Below are 24,962 nucleotides of genomic sequence, written 5' to 3' on the forward strand. Positions count from 1 at the left end.
TATTATATTATTATTACATTCACTCTGGGTAAGAGCGTCTGCTAAATGGTATATTATATTATTATTCCATTCACTCTGGATAAGAGCGTCTGCTAAATGGTATATTATATTATTATTACATTCACTCTGGATAAGAGCGTCTGCTAAATGGTATATTATATTATTATTACATTCACTCTGGATAAGAGCGTCTGCTAAATGGTATATTATATTATTATTACATTCACTCTGGATAAGAGCGTCTGCTAAATGGTATATTATATTATTATTACATTCACTCTGGATAAGAGCGTCTGCTAAATGGTATATTATATTATTATTACATTCACTCTGGATAAGAGCGTCTGCTAAATGGTATATTATATTATTATTACATTCACTCTGGATAAGAGCGTCTGCTAAATGGTATATTATATTATTATTACATTCACTCTGGGTAAGAGCGTCTGCTAAATGGTATATTATATTATTATTACATTCACTCTGGGTAAGAGCGTCTGCTAAATGGTATATTATATTATTATTACATTCACTCTGGATAAGAGCGTCTGCTAAATGGTATATTATATTATTATTACATTCACTCTGGATAAGAGCGTCTGCTAAATGGTATATTATATTATTATTACATTCACTCTGGATAAGAGCGTCTGCTAAATGGTATATTATATTATTATTACATTCACTCTGGATAAGAGCGTCTGCTAAATGGTATATTATATTATTATTACATTCACTCTGGATAAGAGCGTCTGCTAAATGGTATATTATATTATTATTACATTCACTCTGGATAAGAGCGTCTGCTAAATGGTATATTATATTATTATTACATTCACTCTGGGTAAGAGCGTCTGCTAAATGGTATATTATATTATTATTACATTCACTCTGGATAAGAGCGTCTGCTAAATGGTATATTATATTATTATTACATTCACTCTGGATAAGAGCGTCTGCTAAATGGTATATTATATTATTATTACATTCACTCTGGATAAGAGCGTCTGCTAAATGGTATATTATATTATTATTACATTCACTCTGGATAAGAGCGTCTGCTAAATGGTATATTATATTATTATTACATTCACTCTGGATAAGAGCGTCTGCTAAATGGTATATTATATTATTATTACATTCACTCTGGATAAGAGCGTCTGCTAAATGGTATATTATATTATTATTACATTCACTCTGGATAAGAGCGTCTGCTAAATGGCATATTATATTATTCCATTCACTCTGGATAAGAGCGTCTGCTAAATGGTATATTATATTATTATTACATTCACTCTGGATAAGAGCGTCTGCTAAATGGTATATTATATTATTATTACATTCACTCTGGATAAGAGCGTCTGCTAAATGGTATATTATATTATTATTACATTCACTCTGGATAAGAGCGTCTGCTAAATGGTATATTATATTATTATTACATTCACTCTGGATAAGAGCGTCTGCTAAATGGCATATTATATTATTATTACATTCACTCTGGATAAGAGCGTCTGCTAAATGGTATATTATATTATTATTACGTTCACTTCTATCATCCTCTTTTACCACTTCACCAAATCTTTCCCAACATGACTTTTCTGGCCCTCCCCCTCCCTTCTCTTTATTGTCAACTCTCCTTTTGTAGCTTCTCTCTTATTGAATTAAACTCCAACAATGTCCTTTTTGCCTCTGTAGATTGATGGTAACTTTTTCTGCCTGTTCCCAAAAGCATTATTTTGTGATTGGCTATGTAGAATGTGTCGTGCTTAAAGTTAAGGCCTAAAGGTTAGGCCTATGCACTAACACCAGAGAGGGTTTTCTTTCATTATTTTAGGGTAAATCTAGACTATATAAATTGCACAAAAATTATACATTTATGGATTTTAAGGTATTGTTTCTCTTTATTCAACCTGCCAGCCACCCACCCGCCCTTCGGCCACACAATATTTAATGATCCTTAACCCGTCAGCCCCGCGGATATAACCACAGGGACTGCAGGTTATGAGTCAACCTGCACATAACTATTGTTAAGTAATTAAAAGTTGGAAATTCAAACATTGCAGATTGTACCTGAACCTGCATGACACGAGCCGTCCTCGCGCTCTCTCCTAGCGTTGATAAAAAGGTTGTGCATGAAACCAGTCTATTAATGCCAAATAATACAGTAAGTAAAAAACCCTCAAAACAATTGAATAATGGCGCCGGAGGGGATGGCTGCCGTTTTACGGGCTCCTAACCAACTGTGCTATTTTGTGTGTTTTTTCGCATTGTTTGTAACTTATTTTGTACATAATGTTGATGACCAAAAAGAGCTTCTGGATATCAGAACAGCGATTACTCACCTCGAACTGGACAAAGATTTTTTATTTAATGAGTCTGATGCGAAGGATATAATTTTGCTCCCAGACACCGATACCGGCCCGGGCCCAAATCCCCATCATTCGCATGAAGAAGAGACGCCGATACAGGGGGCGGAGTTCAGGGTGCCTTGTGAGAATTCGTCAGCAAGTGTGTAACCCGCCTCTACCATCCGTTTTATGGGACAATATACAATCACTGGAGAATAAACTGGATGAGCTCTGTTCGAGACTATCCTACCAAAGGGACATTAAAAATGGTAATATCTTATGTTTCACCAAGTTATGGCTCAACGACAACATGGATAATATACAGTTGGCTTGGTTTTCCGTGCATCAGCAGGACAGAACAGCTACGTCTGGTAAGACGAGGGGTGGGGGGGGTGTCTATTTGTCAATAACAGCTGGTGCTGTTAGAGCACCTCATGATAAGCTGTAGACCCACCATCTACCAAGAGAGGTTTCATCTATATTTTTCATAGCTGTCTGTTTACCACCACAAACAGACAATGGCACTAAGACCGCACTCAATGAGCTGTATAAAGCCATAAGCAAACAGGAAAACGCTCATCCAGAGGCGGTGCTCCTAGTGGCCGGGGACTTTACTGCAGGGAAACTTAAATCCGTTCTACCTAATTTCTACCAGCATGTTAAATGTGCAACCAGAGGAGAAAAAAAAAACTCTAGACCACCTTTACTCCACACACAGAGACGCATACAAAGCTCTCCCTCGCCCTCCATTTGGCAAATCTGACCATAACTCTATCCTCCTGATTCCTGCTTACAAGCAAAAACTAAAGCAGGAAGTACCAGTGACTCGCTCAGTCAGTCACCGGCTTCATCAATAAGTACATTGACGACATCGTCCCCACAGTGCTCTCCACTAATATTGGCACCCTTGGTAAATATGAGCAAAACGGGCTATGAAAAAAATTTCTTTGCTGTTTATCCTCTTGGTCTTTCATTCTAAATATTCACAAAAACCTAACCTTTAATTAAAGTAAAATAATTGAAAGAAAAAATAAATTATCCTAAAACAAATATGTGCGCCACAATTATTGGCACCCCTTCATTCAATACATTGTGCATCCACCCTTTGCCAAGATAACAGCTCTGAGTATTCTCCTATAATGCATAATGAGGTTGGAGAACACATGGCAAGGGATCTGAGACCATTCCTCCATACAGAATCTCTCCAGATCCTTCAGATCCCGAGATCCACAAGCTTGTGGACTCCCCTCTTCAGCTCAGTGCAAAGTACAGAGAGATCCTTGATGAAAACCTGCTCCAGAGCGCTCAGGACCTCAGACTGGGGCCGAAGGTTCACCTTCCAACAGGACAACGACCCTAAGCACACAGCCAAGACAACGCAGGAGTGGCTTCGGGACAAGTCTCTGAATGTCCTTGAGTGGCCCAGCCAGAGCCCGGACTTGAACCCGATCAAACATCTCTGGAGAGACCTGAAAATATCTGTGCAGCGACTCTCCCCATCCAACCTGACAGAGCTTGAGAGGATCTGCAGAGAAGAAAGGGAGAAACTCCCCAAATACAGGTGTGCCAAGCTTGTAGCGTCATACCCAAGAAGACTCGAGGCTGTAATCGCTGCCAAAGGTGCTTCAACAAAGTACTGAGTAAAGGGTCTGAATACTTATGTAAATGTAATATTTCAGTTTTTTATTTTTAAAAAATGTGTACCTTTTTTTGTTGTTGCTTTGTCATTATGTGGTATTGTGTGTAGATTGATGAGGGGGGAATAACTATTTAATCAATTTTAGAATAAGGCTGTAACATAACAAAATGTGGAAAAAGTCAAAGGGTCTGAATACTTTCCGAATGCACTGTATACCGTATTTAGTTGCTATTTATAAACTTTTAATAAAAACTACATATCAAATAGCCTAACAAAGAGGAAAAAGTAGTCGGCTTGAGGATCCATTCAGCCACTCCTCAGCGGGTTGTCTGGCTAATAGCCAAATGGGCTGCAATGTTCAGGTTTCACAATGCAAGACAAGATGGAGGACAGCTTAGTCTCTCGTCAGAGATCACACTTATTTTGGGAGATTGCAAAATATGACCTTTTCATTCAAGACAGAAACATATTGTTTCTGTTAGGGTTTCATTTAGTTACTTTTTCCTCAACTTGTTTCTATACGTTTCTAGCATGTCAAGCTAGCTTGCACTGCAGAGCAACTAGCTACTGTGGGGGAAAAAAGTATTTAGTCAGCCACCAATTGTGCAAGTTCTCCCACTTAAAAAGATGAGAGAGGCCTGTAATTTTCATCATAGGTACACGTCAACTATGACAGACAAATTGAGAAAAAAAAATCCAGAAAATCACATTGTAGGATTTTTAATGAATTTATTTGCAAATTATGGTGGAAAATAAGTATTTGGTCACCTACAAACAAGCAAGAGTTCTGGCTCTCACAGACCTGTAACTTCTTCTTTAAGAGGCTCCTCTGTCCTCCACTCGTTACCTGTATTAATGGCACCTGTTTGAACTTGTTATCAGTATAAAAGACACCTGTCCACAACCTCAAACAGTCACACTCCAAACTCCACTATGGCCAAGACCAAAGAGCTGTCAAAGGACACCAGAAACAAAATTGTAGACCTGCACCAGGCTGGGAAAACTGAATCTGCAATATGTACGCAGCTTGGTTTGAAGAAATCAACTGTGGGAGCAATTATTAGGAAATGGAAGACATACAAGACCACTGAATCTCCCTCGATCTGGGGCTCCACGCAAGATCTCACCCCGTGGGGTCAAAATGATCACAAGAACGGTGAGCAAAAATCCCAGAACCACACGGGGGGACCTAGTGAATGACCTGCAGAGAGCTGGGACCAAAGTAACAAAGCCTACCATCAGTAACACACTACGCCGCCAGGGACTCAAATCCTGCAGTGCCAGACGTGTCCCCCTGCTTAAGCCAGTACATGTCCAGGCCCGTCTAAAGTTTGCTAGAGTGCATTTGGATGATCCAGAAGAGGATTGGGAGAATGTCATATGGTCAGATGAAACCAAAATATAACTTTTTGGTAAAAACTCAACTCGTCGTGTTTGGAGGACAAAGAATGCTGAGTTGCATCCAAAGAACACCATACCTACTGTGAAGCATGGGGGTGGAAACATCATGCTTTGGGGCTGTTTTTCTGCAAAGGGACCAGGAAAACTGCTCCGTGTAAAGGAAAGAATGAATGGTGCCATGTATCGTGAGATTTTGAGTGAAAACCTCCTTCCATCAGCAAGGGCATTGAAGATGAAACGTGGCTGGGTCTTTCAGCATGACAATGATCCCAAACACACCGCCCGGGCAACAAAGGAGTGGCTTCGTAAGAAGCATTTCAAGGTCCTGGAGTGGCCTAGCCAGTCTCCAGATCTCAACCCCATAGAAAATCTTTGGAGGGAGTTGAAAGTCCGTGTTGCCCAGCGACAGCCCCAAAACATCACTGCTCTAGAGGAGATCTGCATGGAGGAATGGGCCAAAATACCAGCAACAGTGTGTGAAAACCTTGTGAAGACTGACAGAAAACGTTTGACCTGTGTCATTGCCAACAAAGGGTATATAACAAAGTATTGAGAAACTTTTGTTATTGACCAAATACTTATTTTCCACCATAATTTGCAAATAAATTCATTAAAAATCCTACAATGTGATTTTCTGGATTTTTTTTCCTCATTTTGTCTGTCATAGTTGACATGTACCTATGATGAAAATTACAGACCTCTCTCATCCTTTTAAGTGGGAGAACTTGCACAATTGGTGGCTGACTAAATACTTTTTCCCCACTGTAGCTAAAAGCTAGGCTAGGTAGAAGATACCATTGTAGCTAGCGACATCCTCCTATCAATTATTAAAAACAAACGTCATTAACGTCAAAATAAACTTAAAAACGGGAGGCAACAGTCACAATTTACTTAACAGCCAATGTCTATTATTTCACATTCGTATTAAAATAGTCCTCACTTATAGGAATGGGTGATTGTTTACAAGTTGCTAGCTATCCCATAAACCCATCGGCGGAAACCACATTTTAATCTTCTCTGTTTTGGTAACTTCCTGTTCTTTGACAGACTCTGGCTGAACTTGAAGACGACGCAACGTTTTAAAAATGTCAAAGTACGCGGTTTTCATCTCGCAACGGAGCCTTCAACCGCAAGGGGCGTTGCATTTTCACTCCGTTGTGGACGTCTCCATTGAAATGCATGCCACCCAGAGCTGGTGTGCCCGCCTTGAGGGGGCTGCAGGGGTGTCTGGTATGCCAGTGGAATGGACTTGAAAAAAGGGTAGCCTACTCTCCAAAATGCGATATGGTTAGACGAAAGCACAGACATTTTGAGAAGGCAGAGATGGCCGACACCGAGACAGCAGTAATTCTGGCCTAATGCCAAACGCTATTACACCTTTTGGTGTTTTGTGTAACAGATGTCTCTTTCCGTTCACCACTGTTTCGAGGCTGGAAATGTGTTGCAAGTGGATGAACATGAGTGTTGCAACCTGGTCTCAAAGCATTATATTATTCTGTATGTAAATCCGAGACACTTCATTTAGTATGATATGTTACGTTTGGTATGTTACATAAGACAGATGGTTACTTAAGGGCAAAAACGAAAGTATGGTGGTGGGTGTGGGTGGATAACGCAAATATCTAGCAACCCAAAGGTTGTGAGTTCGAGTCGCATCACAGACAACTTTAGCATTTATTTTTTAGCTACTTTGCATGTTAGCTAACCCTTCCCCTAACCCTTTAACCTAACTCCTAAACTTAACCCTAACTCCTAGCAAGCTAGCTAATGTTAGCCACCTAGCTAGAATTTGTAACATTTTAGTCATTTAGCAGACGCTCTTATCCAGAGCGACTTACAGGAACAATTAGGGTTAAGTGCCTTGCTTAAGGGCACATCGACAGATTTTTCACCTAGTCGGCTCGGGGATTAGAACCAGCGACCTTTTGGTTACTGGCACAACGCTCTTACCCACTAAGCTACCTGCCGCCCCATATTGTACATATTGTACATTTTGCAAAACATATAACACAAATTGTAATTCATAACATATCTTACGAAATGGGTGATGGACATCCACAAATTAATACATACCATACGAAACGTAACATATCATACTAAATGGAGTGTCTCGGATTTACGTGCAGAATAATACGAAATGCTCTGAGACCAAGTTGAGTAAAGGAGCCCTTTGAAGTGATTGACAAAAATATAAAAACATTATGACTGGTTGTGTTTATGCCACAATAAAAGGTCATACATTTTCAAAGTTAAATTACAAATTTTTATGAACAGGCCCACCGAGATCCTATTGAATTAATAGGGATTCTATATGTAATTCTATGATTAGGCACATACTTTTTGGAGGTCCAGTACCGGGAAGAAATAATACTTTCACCGCTGTTGATTTTTTAATTTTTTTTGTCATTTAGCAGACGCTCTTATCCAGAGCGACTTACAGTTAGTGAGTGCATACATTTTTCATACTGGCCCCCCGTGGGAAACGAACCCACAACCCTGGCGTTGCAAGCACCATGCTCTACCAACTGAGCTACACGGAATGACAACACACCCACACCACAATCAGTAGCAATGTCAGCAGCCAGGGTACCTTTATAACACTGTGGACCTAGCCAACGTTATTCATTTACTAACAGCAGATAGCTAGCATGATGAGTAAGAAACCATCAACAGTCAACTGGAAAGGTTATATAGTTATTGGGCCTTGTAGCAGAGATGCTAAAAGAGATCAGACGCTGGTGGACAACCCAACTTCAGCTAGCATACATACTGCTAGTTGGCTAACTAACAAGAGAAGGGACATGTTTGTTAGCTAGCTAGCAAAGCCATATGGCTATCTTAGCCACGACATAGTTAGCTAATCAGCTTATGTTCGTTTGCTAATAATACACAAAAAAACGAGTTAGCTACATTAAATAACTTGCCAAGTTAGCAAGTTTACTTGAAAACGAATATAATTTTGCTAGCTATGCTAACAAGCTAGCTACCTAGCTGGTAGCTAAAGTAAAGACCCCTACCTAATCGGGGGCCGGCGGAGGTGTTGTTGGGAGTGAGTTGTCCGAACTCGGTGTCTTGTTCCCCGGTTTCCCCCGGCCGGTGAGGCTCCAGTCCCGCCAGGAGTTTGAGCAGAGCCTCCTGGGGGACCTTGCACCCTCATCCCTTCAGATCCGAGAAGCCCGTCAGGCGGAAGCCGGCGTCCAGGCCGTGCTCTTCGGGATGGAAGGGCTTGTATCCCGGGGGGAAGCATGCTTCTGTCCCCGCCGAAACATCGGCCGGTGGGGTGGGGGGAGAGGTAGCCGACATAGCTGGGTAGTTAGCGGTATGTTTGGAGAATAGTTCGACTAGCTAACTAGTTCAGATCCCAGCAACAGAGAAGAGAGGAAAGCGTGTGTGATGAATAGATAAAAAGATTATGGATATACTGACAAGATACATGTATCTCCGTCCCACCAATGGGGAGTCGGGCTGTCTAGCTCCCGCCTATCCTTTCTCTGGATTGGTGGATACATCTCATTATTGTAATCTATTTTGAAAATTTGATTAGGGATGTTGACGTCACCGACCGTGTTCAATGGAGAGCCGCTACGCTCCTCATCTCATGAATATACAATAAATATGCATAACCACCTCGACGCAAAGTTGCCGGGATGTCACGTGTCCTACTTTTTCAGTACACGACTAACCGTTTATACATTACGAAACGTACATTTGGTCAAATAAACCTCACGTAGCTAATAAACAATTCATTTTATTGTTGACCAAATTGGACACTCTCATTGACCTCTTTACAAAAGCTCCTTGCTTGGTGGGCCAAACAAACAAAAAAACGCCACTTGCTGGAGGGAGACAGATCTTCCGCCGAGTCGGGCCTCTGTTCCTCTTCCTGTCTGGTAGATATGAATGGATAGAGTGACGATCCGGGAAGAGGCGTCCTCTGCGTAGTGACATCACTGACACACACACACACCGCGTTCAAGACAACTGGGAACTCGGAAATCTCTGACTTCACAGTCTGTTCAAGACCATTGGGAATTCGGGAACACGAGCTCCGACTGGGAAAAATCGTTTTCAAAGGTCATCCACCTCGGAACTTTAAGTCGAAAACTAGAGGATCATCCTAGAGCTCCGACTTCTCCGACCTGAAAATCACCAACACCAATATTTGACCTAGTTTTTTTCGAGTTCCCAGTTGTCTTGAAAGCACCAGCACACACACACAGGGCTTGTTCGAAATTGCAGCCAACAGTGCAGGCGACTACTGACTGATCTACAAATCACCTTGCATCATAAATAACAATTCATTATCATTTGTAGATCAATAAGTCAGTCACCATTTACCCACAATGCATCATGGATTTGATGCTCTAGAAGGGTGCAATTGTGGCACGCAATTTGGGGCATTCCTGCATTAGCAGGAACCCCTCTTTATAATTACACTGGTCCATTTTTAAGCTATGACTCCGGTACACCGGCGGGTAACCTAACGTACAGTAGCAGGCGTAAAAGAAAATGCCTGAGCAGAGATCCGACATCCCGTTTTCAGAGGAAAAGGAAGCTACATTGAATTAGCTGTATCACAGATAGAACAATGAGCCAGATGTTTCACCGGATGTATAAATCTGAAGCACCTGGTTGGCGTTTCCACTCACCACCAAATATGGTGATGAGAGGAAGCCCAGTGGCCAGCAGTGGGAGAAGATGGTGTGAGATGGATTTTGCCCGACATTCTGCTAATTTTCTCATCGATTAAATATTTGATCTCAATACAGTTTTCTGTTCCCAAAACTAGAAGCTGTTACGGACATAGTGGACTAAGGTTTCTAGATTTTACCTTTTGTCAAAGTTTTTAAAAAATTGCATTGTTTAGAAGGGGTGCAAGGGCAAATAGAGTTATTGCACTCCCGCACTTTACAGAGTAGGAGTTCCCGAACGGAAACTTGCAAATACATGCTAGAACGTGCCAATAGGATCTTGCTACCTCTTGCTTGGCTCTGCCCACTATGATTGTTCCCATTGGAAACTACAGACCGTGGTTAGTTAGCCTCAAAACGGCATACATCTGATTGTTGGAGACTAACAGGCTGGAGGCGGGGTCACTCCAGTACTGTAGGTGGCGGTAATGTTGATCAACAACAATTTTTTAACCTCTTCCGCACTCACTTTAAGGAATTCAAAATTACAATTCTTGTCGTCCATAATTTGGTCAGATATACTTGGATGTGTAGTGTCAGCATTTGTTGCTGGCATGTCATGCCTAAATTTGCTAATCTTGCCAATTAAAAAATTATTAAAGTAGTTGGAAATATCAGTCGGTTTTGTAAAGTATGAAAAAAATAAAATTTATGCACTCACTAACTGTAAAGTCGCTCTGGATAAGAGCGTCTGCTAAATGACTAAAATGTAAATGTGAAATGTGATGAATGAGCCATCTGATTCAATGAATGATGGAGCTGAGTTTGCCTTTTTGCCCAAAATTTCATTGAAGGTGCACCAAAGCTTTTTACTATCATTCTTTATGTCCCCTGTAGCTCAGTTGGTAGAGCATGGCGCTTGCAACGCCAGGGTTGTGGGTTTGATTCCCACGGGGGGCCAGTATGAAAAAAAAAAGTATGCACTCACTAACTGTACGTCGCTCTGGAAATGAAATGTCATGTCATTTATCTTTGTTTCATAGTGTAGTTTCTTCTTTTTATTCAGTTTAGTCACATGATTTCTCAATTTGTGGTACGTTTGTCAATCAGTTTGCCATTCCTTTTCCCTCATCCCTCTCAACCATACCATTTTTCAATTCCTCATCAAAACTTTAACAGTTTTTACAGTCATTTTCTTAATGGGTGCATGCTTATTAGTAACTGGAATAAGCAATTTCATAAATGTGTCAAGTGCGGTGTCTGTTTGCTCCTCATTACACACCACGGACCAACATATATTCTTTACATCAACAACATAGGAATCACTACAAAACGTATTGTATGACCTCTTATACACTATATTAGGCCCAGAAACTTGGAACTTTGGTTTTCCTAGATATGGCTACTATATTGTGATCACTACATCCGATGGATTTGGATACTGCTTTCAAGCACATTTCTGCAGCATTAGTAAAGATGTGATCAATACATGTTGATGATTTCATTCCTGTACTGTTTGTAACTACCCTGGTAGGTTGACTGATAACCTGAACCAGGTTGCAGGCACTGGTTACAGTTTGAAGCTTTCTCTTGAGTGGGCACCTTCATGAAAGCCAGTCAATAATGAAACCACCCAGAAAATATACCTCTGTTGATATCACTTACATTATCAAGCATTTCACATGTTATCCAGATACTGACTGTTAGCACTTGGTGGTCTATAGCAGCTTCCCACCAGAATGGGCTTTAGGTGAGGCAGATGAACCTGTAGCCATATTACTTCACAGGAATGTGTGCACATGCATCTATCTATCCAATGTTATCATGATTTGTTATAAGAGATATGATACTTTAGTAATCCACAATGACCTGGTGATGTAAAAGTCTAATAATGACATTATCTTCCATATTCCTGCAGATACCCTGCAACTGGAGATTCCTTCAAAACGATTGCCTACAGTTACCGTGTAGGGCTCTGCAAGGTTGGGTGACCAGGGCCATCTGGGACTGCCTCCTGGGGGAATTCAGGCGTGTGAAGGCTTCCTGTGTCCTGCATAACTTCATGAGGATGGACACAAGGACCAGGAGGGGGATCTGCAGCTCGCCGCCGTGTGCCAGAGGAGAGATCTGCTGCTCTGCAGGATGTTTCAAGGATGGGGGCCAACAATGCAGCACAGGAGGCAATCCGTGTGCGGGAGATCTTCAACTCCTACTTCTTCAAAGAGGGTGCTGTTCCCTGGCAACACCATAGACTCCACTATGCACAACCAAATGCTCTTTTAAGATCCATCCACATTGCAATAAGAGTATTCTTCCATTTATTTAGTTATGTCAATTGCAGTTATTAAATTCCCAGTTTCTCTCCCTTTGATTTCTACTTCTCAGGTGAGGGTGCTGTCCAGGTGAGGGTGCTGTCCAGGTGAGGGTGCTGTCCAGGTGAGGGTGCTGTCCAGGTGAGGGTGCTGTTCAGGTGAGGGTGCTGTCCAGGTGAGGGTGCTGTTCAGGTGAGGGTGCTGTTCAGGTAAGGGTGATGTCTGTACGAAAACAAAACAGGCTCTTTTAAGAGTCACCAACATTGAAAACATTTAGAACAATTAGACACCCTATAACCCACAGCTACACACTGGTGTATCAATCTGACTGATGGATTGTGTTGTGCAGTAAGCAGGATCAGGTGTATAACTGTGGCTCCTTCCACGTTCAGAGAACAGGCCAGAGGACCAACCGTGGAGAATAGTAAGACACTCCATTATTTATAGAACTACGCTGTATTGTTTGTCCTCATGTGTCTGTGCATGTTTTTCAGTATAAACTACTCTGCAGCCACTTAGTGTGGACACCAGGTGAGGCCACACACACAGATTCCTGTTGAACATTGTCTCTTTAACTACCTTGTTTTCTCAATAACAGTCTCTCTCCTTCACTACACCCCCCCCCCCCCTGTAAAGAGATGCTTTACATTGAAATACAGAGAGAGATGTAGTAGTCCCAGAGTTAATGATCCAAGGTCAGTTTAGCATTTCACCTCCTGATGATTATGATGACTGACAGTGTTAGTGTCATGCCCTGACTCAGGGGACTCGTATATGTTGAGTCAGGGTGTGGATATTCTTTGTTGTGTGTTTTCTATGTTTCAGATCTAGTATGTGTGGATCTATGTTGGCCGGTGTGGTTCCCAATCAGAGGCAGCTGTCGCTCGTTGTCTCTGATTGGGGACCATACTTAGGCAGCCTATTGGCACTGTCTAGTTGTGGGATCTTGTTCCTTGTTAAGGTATGGTGCGTGTTTCTACCTTGGACGTCACGTTTCGGTTGTTGTTTTGTCTATTAAGTTAAATAAACATGTACGTATATCACGCTGCGCCTTGGTCTGACCCATCCTTGAACGAACGTGACAGTTAGGTTAATCATGCTCTCTCTCTCTCTCCACCTGTCTTTCATCTGCAGGTATGTTTTGATGTGAGAGAGGAAGCCAACCCCCAGTCCCGTCATCACCATCTCACCCGCTCTAAGATCACCCTCGGGCCAACTGGGGACCCAAGGCTGTTAGGAGACACTATTATGTAACTGTGATGACCTGAGAGAATATTAGGGTAGCACTGTAATTCATTAATCATATGCTGTCTTCCCTAGTAGCACTGTAATTCATTAATCATATGCTGTCTTCCCTAGTAGCACTGTAATTCATTAATCATATGCTGTCTTCCCCAGTAGCACTGTAATTCATTAATCATATGCTGTCTTCCCTAGTAGCACTGTAATTCATTAATCATATGCTGTCTTCCCTAGTAGCACTGTAATTCATTAATCATATGCTGTGTCAATCAATCAATCAATCAATTTTATTTTATATAGCCCTTCGTACATCAGCTAATATCTCGAAGTGCTGTACAGAAACCCAGCCTAAAACCCCAAACAGCTAGTAATGCAGGTGTAGAAGCACGGTGGCTAGGAAAAACTCCATAGAAAGGCCAAAACCTAGGAAGAAACCTAGAGAGGAACCAGGCTATGAGGGGTGGCCAGTCCTCTTCTGGCTGTGCCGGGTGGAGGTTATAACAGAACCATGCCAAGATGTTCAAAAATGTTCATAAGTGACAAGCATGGTCAAATAATAATCAGGAATAAATCTCAGTTGGCTTTTCATAGCCGATCATTAAGAGTTGAAAACAGCAGGTCTGGGACAGGTAGGGGTTCCATAACCGCAGGCAGAACAGTTGAAACTGGAATAGCAGCAAGGCCAGGCGGACTGGGGACAGCAAGGAGTCACCACGGCCGGTAGTCCCGACGTATGGTCCTAGGGCTCAGGTCTCTCAGTTGGCTTTTCATAGCCGATCATTAAGAGTTGAAAACAGCAGGTCTGGGACAGGTAGGGGTTTCGTAACCGCAGGCAGAACAGTTGAAACTGGAATAGCAGCAAGGCCAGGCGGACTGGGGACAGCAAGGTGTCAGCATGCCCGGTAGTCCTGACGTATGGTCCTAGGGCTCAGGTCTCTCAGTTGGCTTTTCACCTCTCTCCCCACCTCCTCTTTCTCACACCTCTCTCCCCACCTCCTCTTTCTCACACCTCTCTCCCCACCTCCTCTTTCTCACACCTCCTCTTTCTCACACCTCTCTCCCCACCCCCTCTTTCTCACACCTCTCTCCCTACCTCCTCTTTCTCACACCTCTCTCCCCACCCCCTCTTTCTCACACCTCTCTCCCCACCCCCTCTCTCTCACACCTCTCTCCCCATCCCCTCTTTCTCACACCTCTCTCCCCACCTCCTCTTTCTCACACCTCTCTCCCACACCTCTCTCCCCACCTCCTCTTTCTCCCACACCTCTCTCCCACACCTCTCTCCCCATCCCCTCTTTCTCACACCTCTCTCCCCACCTCCTCTTTCTCACACCTCTCTCCCACACCTCTCTCCCACACCTCTCTCCCCACCTCCTCTTTCTCACACCTCTCTCCCCACCCCCTCTTTCTCACACCTCTCTCCCTACCTCCTCTTTCTCACACCTCTCCCCACCCCCTCTTTCTCACACCTCTCTCCCCACCTCCTCTTTCTCTCACACCTCTCTCCCCACCTCCTCTTTCTCACACCTCTCTCCCCACCTCCTCTTTCTCACACCTCTCTCCCCACCTCCTCTTTCTCACACCTCTCTCCCCACCTCCTCTTTCTCACACCTCTCGCCCCACCTCCTCTTTCTCACACCTCTCTCCCCACCCCCTCTTTCTCACACCTCTCTCCCCACCCCCTCTTTCTCACACCTCTCTCCCACACCTCTCTCCCCACCTCCTCTTTCTCACACCTCTCTCCCCACCTCCTCTTTCTCACACCTCTCCCCACCTCCTCTTTCTCACACCTCTCTCCCCACCTCCTCTTTCTCACACCTCTCTCCCTACCCCCTCTCTCCCCACCTCCTCTTTCTCACACCTCTCTCCCTACCTCTTTCTTCCTCTGTTTTTATAATGCACACCAGATGTGCATTGAAGTACAGATTGAACTTGTATTTAGAATATAATATTACAAATATATTTATAACATTTACATTTTAGTCATTTAGCAGACGCTCTTATCCAGTGACTTACAGTTAGTGAGTGCATACATTATTATATAATGTTTTATTTTTCATACTGGCCCCCTGTGGGAATCAAACCTACAGCCCATTCCCTCCCCTACCCTGGATTACGCTGGGCCAATTGTGCGCCGCCCCATGGGTCTCCCGGTCACGGCCGGCTACGACAGAGCCTGGATTCGAACCAGGATCTCTAGTGGCACAGCCTTAGACCACTGCGCCACTCGGGAGCCTTAGACCACTGCGCCACTCGGGAGCCTTAGACCACTGCGCCACTCGGGAGCCTTAGACCACTGCGCCACTCGGGAGCCTTAGACCACTGCGCCACTCGGGAGCCTTAGACCACTGCGCCACTCGGGAGCCTTAGACCACTGCGCCACTCGGGAGCCTTAGACCACTGCGCCACTCGGGAGCCTTAGACCACTGCGCCACTCGGGAGCCTTAGACCACTGCGCCACTCGGGAGCCTTAGACCACTGCGCCACTCGGGAGCCTTAGACCACTGCGCCACTCGGGAGCCTTAGACCACTGCGCCACTCGGGAGCCTTAGACCACTGCGCCACTCGGGAGCCTTAGACCACTGCGCCACTCGGGAGCCTTAGACCACTGCGCCACTCGGGAGCCTTAGACCACTGCGCCACTCGGGAGCCTTAGACCACTGCGCCACTCGGGAGCCTTAGACCACTGCGCCACTCGGGAGCCTTAGACCACTGCGCCACTCGGGAGCCTTAGACCACTGCGCCACTCGGGAGCCTTAGACCACTGCGCCACTCGGGAGCCTTAGACCACTGCGCCACTCGGGAGCCTTAGACCACTGCGCCACTCGGGAGCCTTAGACCACTGCGCCACTCGGGAGCCTTAGACCACTGCGCCACTCGGGAGCCTTAGACCACTGCGCCACTCGGGAGCCTTAGACCACTGCGCCACTCGGGAGCCTTAGACCACTGCGCCACTCGGGAGCCTTAGACCACTGCGCCACTCGGGAGCCTTAGACCACTGCGCCACTCGGGAGCCTTAGACCACTGCGCCACTCGGGAGCCTTAGACCACTGCGCCACTCGGGAGCCTTAGACCACTGCGCCACTCGGGAGCCTTAGACCACTGCGCCACTCGGGAGCCTTAGACCACTGCGCCACTCGGGAGCCTTAGACCACTGCGCCACTCGGGAGCCTTAGACCACTGCGCCACTCGGGAGCCTTAGACCACTGCGCCACTCGGGAGCCTTAGACCACTGCGCCACTCGGGAGCCTTAGACCACTGCGCCACTCGGGAGCCTTAGACCACTGCGCCACTCGGGAGCCTTAGACCACTGCGCCACTCGGGAGCCTTAGACCACTGCGCCACTCGGGAGCCTTAGACCACTGCGCCACTCGGGAGCCTTAGACCACTGCGCCACTCGGGAGCCTTAGACCACTGCGCCACTCGGGAGCCTTAGACCACTGCGCCACTCGGGAGCCTTAGACCACTGCGCCACTCGGGAGCCTTAGACCACTGCGCCACTCGGGAGCCTTAGACCACTGCGCCACTCGGGAGGTTATATAATGCATGTAATATGTATTTATAAAACTTGGATAATGAACTTCTTTCAATACAGCGTTTCACGTTCTCTACTGGTTGAAATTCTCTCATTGGATGAAATACTACACCTATCCTGTCCTCAGATCAGGGCAGAGGAAGGAAATTAGATAGTGAGATGAACCGGGTTTGGAGTATTTACATGATGCATAGGAAGTGTAGTGTACTGTTTTTTAAATTCTGTTTCTGTTTATAGGAATTATAAATCAGTCTTTAACTAGTTAAATCATGTTTCTAGTCTATTGCATAGTTACGATGTGTAATCATTGATGTCCCAGGACCGGTAAAACACTGTTGAAGTGTATAATTGTAATACATACATGCAGACACAGCATCATTAAAATACTGGAGTTTGATACTCCTGGTATTGGATATGAATGGAAAATACCTGAACCGCACCTTTATTTGCCAAGGTAGAGTACATGATCAGTGAATATATTAAATGTACAGGCTCCTATGTGGGGATCATGGTAGTAACTACATGTAGATACGACTAGCATCCTCGGCACAAAGTTATTCCATAGGCTTCATTAATGTCATTCGGACTGTTCTGAAGTTGATCCAACCGGCTATGATAGCTGAGGTCATAGCTAGGTTCGTTGATATGATAGCTGAACCGGCTATGATAGCTGAGGTCATAGCTAGGTTCGTTGATATGATAGCTGAACCGGCTATGATAGCTGAGGTCATAGCTAGGTTCGTTGATATGATAGCTGAACCGGCTATGATAGCTGAGGTCATAGCTAGGTTCTGAACTAATATTTATACCAAACGTTTTAGGGTCCCGTACACAGATCAGCTACATCGCTAGCTACACATCCATAGGCATACAGGTATGTTTATCCTCCACTGCACAATAAGCAAGAAAATAGTTCACTAGCTATGTTACTTCAGCTGGATTTGGGTTTGCAGATTTAATAATATAAATAATATAAATTTATTTTGTTATACAAAAATTGTATAATATAACATTCCACTTCATGTATTTATGGAACCCCTAACACTACAACTAAGTAGTACATATTGCAGTTACCTTCAGACTGACGAGGGCCCAGTGAGGAGGAGGATTGAGCTGTTGGAGATGAGAATTTTCAAAATAAGCTACCTAATAATGCAGCTAATAAGAACACTTCTCATTTTTATTTAAAATGTATCTTTGCTGCTGTTAGTAGCCAGACTTCTCTCTTCTAATAGACTATATGCCGTAACAATCGGGCCGCTGCCAGAAGATCTTCTGACGAAGAGGCACGGGAACAGGGTCTTGATGAATGTGTTGCAAATTCATCACAAAACACAAACGTAACATTTCATTTAAAGTAAGTAGCGCCCACATCTCAACTGGGGAAAAGTATCCAGATACAGTGACTTAGCTAGATATTCCCAAAGGGAAACCCCATTTGCAACAATGTTTCCCACAAACTGCAACTGGCCGTATGTAGTAGCATTGCTAGCACTAAAAATAACGATTTGGAAGTTAGCTACTTATCACGTTTCAGGAGAAGACCCAGATGCAGACAGTGTCGAAGTAACAAACGTTTATTACAAACACAGGGGGCAGGCAAACGACAGGTCAAGGGTTAGGGTCAGGGCAGGCAGAGGTCAGTAATCCATATCAGAGACCAAAAGGTACAGAACGGCAGGCAGGCTCAGGGTCAGGGTCAGGGTCAGGGCAGGCAGAGGACAGGGTTAGGGTCAGGCTCAGGGTCAGGGTTAGGGTTAGGGTCAGGGCAGGCAGAGGACAGGGTCAGGGTCAGGGCAGGCAGAGGACAGGGTTAGGGTTAGGGTCAGGGCAGGCAGAGGACAGGGTTAGGGTCAGGGTTAGGGTCAGGCTCAGGGTCAGGGTTAGGGTTAGGGTCAGGGCAGGCAGAGGACAGGGTTAGGGTCAGGCTCAGGGTCAGGGTCAGGGCAGGCAGAGGACAGGGTTAGGGTCAGGGTCAGGGCAGGCAGAGGACAGGGTTAGGGTCAGGGTCAGGGCAGGCAGAGGACAGGGTTAGGGTCAGGGTCAGGGCAGGCAGAGGTCAGGGTTAGGGTCAGGGTTAGGGTCAGGGCAGGCAGAGGACAGGGTTAGGGTTAGGGTCAGGGCAGGCAGAGGTCAGGGTTAAGGTTAGGGTCAGGGCAGGCAGAGGACAGGGTTAGGGTCAGGGCAGGCAGAGGACAGGGTTAGGGTCAGGGCAGGCAGAGGACAGGGTCAGGGTCAGGGCAGGCAGAAGACAGGGTTAGGGTCAGGGCAGGCAGAGGACAGGGTTAGGGTCAGGGCAGGCAGAGGACAGGGTCAGGGTCAGGGCAGGCAGAGGACAGGGTCAGGGTCAGGGCAGGCAGAAGACAGGGTTAGGGTCAGGGCAGGCAGAGGACAGGGTTAGGGTCAGGGCAGGCAGAGGACAGGGTTAGGGTTAGGGTCAGGGCAGGCAGAGGACAGGGTTAGGGTCAGGGCAGGCAGAGGTCAGGGTTAGGGTTAGGGTCAGGGCAGGCAGAGGACAGGGTTAGGGTTAGGGTCAGGGCAGGCAGAGGACAGGGTTAAGGTCAGGGCAGGCAGAGGACAGGGTCAGGGTTAGGGTCAGGGCAGGCAGAGGACAGGGTCAGGGTTAGGGTCAGGGCAGGCAGAGGACAGGGTTAGGGTTAGGGTCAGGGTCAGGGCAGGCAGAGGTCAGGGTCAGGGTCAGGGTTAGGGTTAGGGTCAGGGCAGGCAGAGGACAGGGTTAGGGTCAGGGTCAGGGCAGGCAGAGGACAGGGTTAGGGTTAGGGTCAGGGCAGGCAGAGGACAGGGTTAGGGTTAGGGTCAGGGCAGGCAGAGGACAGGGTTAGGGTCAGGGTCAGGGCAGGCAGAGGACAGGGTTAGGGTTAGGGTCAGGGCAGGCAGAGGACAGGGTTAGGGTCAGGGCAGGCAGAGGACAGGGTTAGGGTCAGGGTCAGGGCAGGCAGAGGACAGGGTTAGGGTTAGGGTCAGGGCAGGCAGAGGACAGGGTTAGGGTCAGGGCAGGCAGAGGACAGGGTTAGGGTCAGGGTTAGGGTTAGGGTCAGGGCAGGCAGAGGACAGGGTTAGGGTCAGGGCAGGCAGAGGACAGGGTTAGGGTTAGGGTCAGGGCAGGCAGAGGACAGGGTTAGGGTTAGGGTCAGGGCAGGCAGAGGACAGGGTTAGGGTTAGGGTCAGGGCAGGCAGAGGACAGGGTTAGGGTCAGGGCAGGCAGAGGACAGGGTTAGGGTCAGGGCAGGCAGAGGACAGGGTTAGGGTTAGGGTCAGGGCAGGCAGAGGACAGGGTTAGGCTCAGGGTTAGGGCAGGCAGAGGACAGGGTTAGGGTTAGGGTTAGGGCAGGCAGAGGACAGGGTTAGGGTCAGGCTCAGGGTCAGGGCAGGCAGAGGTCAGGGTTAGGGTTAGGGTCAGGGCAGGCAGAGGACAGGGTTAGGCTCAGGGTCAGGGCAGGCAGAGGACAGGGTTAGGGTTAGGGTCAGGGCAGGCAGAGGTCAGGGTTAGGGTCAGGGCAGGCAGAGGTCAGGGTTAGGGTTAGGGTCAGGGCAGGCAGAGGTCAGGGTTAGGGTTAGGGTCAGGGCAGGCAGAGGACAGGGTCAGGGTTAGGGTCAGGGCAGGCAGAGGACAGGGTCAGGGCAGGCAGAGGACAGGGTTAGGGTCAGGGCAGGCAGAGGTCAGGGTTAGGGTCAGGGTCAGGGCAGGCAGAGGACAGGGTTAGGGTTAGGGTCAGGGCAGGCAGAGGACAGGTCAAGGGCAGGCAGAGGACAGGGTTAGGGTTAGGGTCAGGGCAGGCAGAGGACAGGTCAAGGGCAGGCAGAGGACAGGGTTAGGGTTAGGGTCAGGGCAGGCAGAGGACAGGTCAAGGGCAGGCAGAGGTCAGGGTTAGGGTTAGGGCAGGCAGAGGACAGGGTTAGGGTTAGGGTCAGGGCAGGCAGAGGACAGGGTTAGGGTCAGGGCAGGCAGAGGTCAGGGTTAGGGTTAGGGTCAGGGCAGGCAGAGGACAGGGTTAGGGTTAGGGTCAGGGCAGGCAGAGGACAGGGTTAGGGTCAGGGAAGGCAGAGGACAGGGTCAGGGTTAGGGTCAGGGCAGGCAGAGGACAGGGTCAGGGTTAGGGTCAGGGCAGGCAGAGGACAGGGTTAGGGTTAGGGTCAGGGCAGGCAGAGGTCAGGGTTAGGGTTAGGGTCAGGGCAGGCAGAGGTCAGGGTTAGGGTTAGGGTCAGGGCAGGCAGAGGTCAGGGTTAGGGTTAGGGTCAGGGCAGGCAGAGGACAGGGTTAGGGTTAGGGTCAGGGCAGGCAGAGGACAGGGTCAGGGTTAGGGTCAGGGCAGGCAGAGGACAGGGTCAGGGCAGGCAGAGGACAGGGTTAGGGTCAGGGCAGGCAGAGGTCAGGGTTAGGGTCAGGGTCAGGGCAGGCAGAGGACAGGGTTAGGGTTAGGGTCAGGGCAGGCAGAGGACAGGTCAAGGGCAGGCAGAGGACAGGGTTAGGGTTAGGGTCAGGGCAGGCAGAGGACAGGTCAAGGGCAGGCAGAGGACAGGGTTAGGGTTAGGGTCAGGGCAGGCAGAGGACAGGTCAAGGGCAGGCAGAGGTCAGGGTTAGGGTTAGGGCAGGCAGAGGACAGGGTTAGGTTTAGGGTCAGGGCAGGCAGAGGACAGGGTTAGGGTCAGGGCAGGCAGAGGTCAGGGTTAGGGTTAGGGTCAGGGCAGGCAGAGGACAGGGTTAGGGTTAGGGTCAGGGCAGGCAGAGGACAGGGTTAGGGTCAGGGCAGGCAGAGGACAGGGTCAGGGTTAGGGTCAGGGCAGGCAGAGGACAGGGTCAGGGTTAGGGTCAGGGCAGGCAGAGGACAGGGTTAGGGTTAGGGTCAGGGTCAGGGCAGGCAGAGGTCAGGGTCAGGGTCAGGGTTAGGGTTAGGGTCAGGGCAGGCAGAGGACAGGGTTAGGGTCAGGGTCAGGGCAGGCAGAGGTCAGGGTTAGGGTTAGGGTCAGGGCAGGCAGAGGACAGGGTTAGGGTCAGGGTCAGGGCAGGCAGAGGACAGGGTTAGGGTTAGGGTCAGGGCAGGCAGAGGACAGGGTTAGGGTCAGGGCAGGCAGAGGACAGGGTTAGGGTCAGGGTCAGGGCAGGCAGAGGACAGGGTTAGGGTTAGGGTCAGGGCAGGCAGAGGACAGGGTTAGGGTCAGGGCAGGCAGAGGACAGGGTTAGGGTCAGGGTCAGGGCAGGCAGAGGACAGGGTTAGGATCAGGGCAGGCAGAGGACAGGGTTAGGGTTAGGGTCAGGGCAGGCAGAGGACAGGGTTAGGGTTAGGGTCAGGGCAGGCAGAGGACAGGGTTAGGGTTAGGGTCAGGGCAGGCAGAGGACAGGGTTAGGGTTAGGGTCAGGGCAGGCAGAGGACAGGGTCAGGGTTAGGGTTAGGGCAGGCAGAGGACAGGGTTAGGGTTAGGGTCAGGGCAGGCAGAGGACAGGGTTAGGGTCAGGGCAGGCAGAGGACAGGGTTAGGGTCAGGGCAGGCAGAGGACAGGGTTAGGGTTAGGGTCAGGGCAGGCAGAGGACAGGGTTAGGCTCAGGGTTAGGGCAGGCAGAGGACAGGGTTAGGGTTAGGGTTAGGGCAGGCAGAGGACAGGGTTAGGGTCAGGCTCAGGGTCAGGGCAGGCAGAGGTCAGGGTTAGGGTTAGGGTCAGGGCAGGCAGAGGACAGGGTTAGGCTCAGGGTCAGGGCAGGCAGAGGACAGGGTTAGGGTTAGGGTCAGGGCAGGCAGAGGTCAGGGTTAGGGTTAGGGTCAGGGCAGGCAGAGGTCAGGGTTAGGGTCAGGGCAGGCAGAGGTCAGGGTTAGGGTTAGGGTCAGGGCAGGCAGAGGACAGGGTCAGGGTTAGGGTCAGGGCAGGCAGAGGACAGGGTCAGGGCAGGCAGAGGACAGGGTTAGGGTCAGGGCAGGCAGAGGTCAGGGTTAGGGTCAGGGTCAGGGCAGGCAGAGGACAGGGTTAGGGTTAGGGTCAGGGCAGGCAGAGGACAGGTCAAGGGCAGGCAGAGGACAGGGTTAGGGTTAGGGTCAGGGCAGGCAGAGGACAGGTCAAGGGCAGGCAGAGGACAGGGTTAGGGTTAGGGTCAGGGCAGGCAGAGGACAGGGTTAGGGTCAGGGCAGGCAGAGGACAGGGTTAGGGTTAGGGTCAGGGCAGGCAGAGGACAGGGTTAGGGTTAGGGTCAGGGCAGGCAGAGGTCAGGGTTAGGGTTAGGGTCAGGGCAGGCAGAGGACAGGGTTAGGGTTAGGGTCAGGGCAGGCAGAGGACAGGGTTAGGGTTAGGGTCAGGGCAGGCAGAGGACAGGGTTAGGGTTAGGGTCAGGGCAGGCAGAGGACAGGGTCAGGGTCAGGGCAGGCAGAGGACAGGGTTAGGGTTAGGGTTAGGGCAGGCAGAGGACAGGGTTAGGGTCAGGCTCAGGGTCAGGGCAGGCAGAGGTCAGGGTTAGGGTTAGGGTCAGGGCAGGCAGAGGACAGGGTTAGGCTCAGGGTCAGGGCAGGCAGAGGACAGGGTTAGGGTTAGGGTCAGGGCAGGCAGAGGTCAGGGTTAGGGTTAGGGTCAGGGCAGGCAGAGGTCAGGGTTAGGGTTAGGGTCAGGGCAGGCAGAGGTCAGGGTTAGGGTTAGGGTCAGGGCAGGCAGAGGACAGGGTCAGGGTTAGGGTCAGGGCAGGCAGAGGACAGGGTCAGGGCAGGCAGAGGACAGGGTTAGGGTCAGGGCAGGCAGAGGTCAGGGTTAGGGTCAGGGTCAGGGCAGGCAGAGGACAGGGTTAGGGTTAGGGTCAGGGCAGGCAGAGGACAGGTCAAGGGCAGGCAGAGGACAGGGTTAGGGTTAGGGTCAGGGCAGGCAGAGGACAGGTCAAGGGCAGGCAGAGGACAGGGTTAGGGTTAGGGTCAGGGCAGGCAGAGGACAGGGTTAGGGTCAGGGCAGGCAGAGGACAGGGTTAGGGTCAGGGCAGGCAGAGGACAGGGTTAGGGTTAGGGTCAGGGCAGGCAGAGGTCAGGGTTAGGGTTAGGGTCAGGGCAGGCAGAGGACAGGGTTAGGGTTAGGGTCAGGGCAGGCAGAGGACAGGGTTAGGGTTAGGGTCAGGGCAGGCAGAGGACAGGGTTAGGGTTAGGGTCAGGGCAGGCAGAGGACAGGGTCAGGGTCAGGGTCAGGGCAGGCAGAGGTCAGGGTTAGGGTTAGGGTCAGGGCAGGCAGAGGACAGGGTCAGGGTCAGGGTCAGGGCAGGCAGAGGTCAGGGTTAGGGTTAGGGTCAGGGCAGGCAGAGGACAGGGCTAGGGTTAGGGTTAGGGCAGGCAGAGGTCAGGGTTAGGGTTAGGGTCAGGGCAGGCAGAGGACAGGGTTAGGGTTAGGGCAGGCAGAGGACAGGGTTAGGGTTAGGGTCAGGGCAGGCAGAGGACAGGGTCAGGCTCAGGGTCAGGGCAGGCAGAGGACAGTAATCCATATCAGAGTCAAAAAGGTACAGAACGGCAGGCAGGCTCAGGGTCAGGCTCAGGGTCAGGGCAGGCAGAGGTCAGTTATCCATATCAGAGACCAAAAGGTACAGAACGGCAGTCAGGGTGTCAGAACCGCGACAGTGAAATGCGGTAGGCGAAGTCACACGCAGGACACAGAGCTACTGGAAACCGTACTTTAATAAAAGTCGCCAGTGAAATAAACAGTCTCCAAAACAACGGAGAAAACTAACAACCCGCACACTGCCGATGACACAAACAATAACACACAACACACAATGCACGACAGAGGGTTAAATAGGGAATACAATACAACATAACGGGGACGACGAACGCCGAAGCCTGCCCGAGCAGGGAGGAGGAGCAGCCTCGGCTGAATCCG

The 24,962-nt window shown here is 48.6% G+C and overlaps 1 protein-coding gene across 1 annotated transcript in view; it reads right to left on the reverse strand.

The window, feature by feature from the left end:
• Positions 1-9,280, reverse strand: part of LOC311148045 (selenide, water dikinase 3-like) — a 30,161-nt gene extending 20,881 nt beyond the window's left edge. Inside the window, exon 1 of the mRNA XM_084184933.1 lies at positions 8,409-9,280. Coding sequence (XP_084041059.1) covers positions 8,409-8,694 — 286 coding nt within the window. The 5' untranslated portion in view covers positions 8,695-9,280. The remainder of the gene's footprint in view (positions 1-8,408) is intronic.
• Positions 9,281-24,962: the final 15,682 nt, after the last annotated feature.

This window comes from Coregonus lavaretus (genome assembly GCF_964263955.1).
Source record: "Coregonus lavaretus genome assembly, chromosome: 20".
Classification (NCBI taxonomy): domain Eukaryota; kingdom Metazoa; phylum Chordata; class Actinopteri; order Salmoniformes; family Salmonidae; genus Coregonus; species Coregonus lavaretus.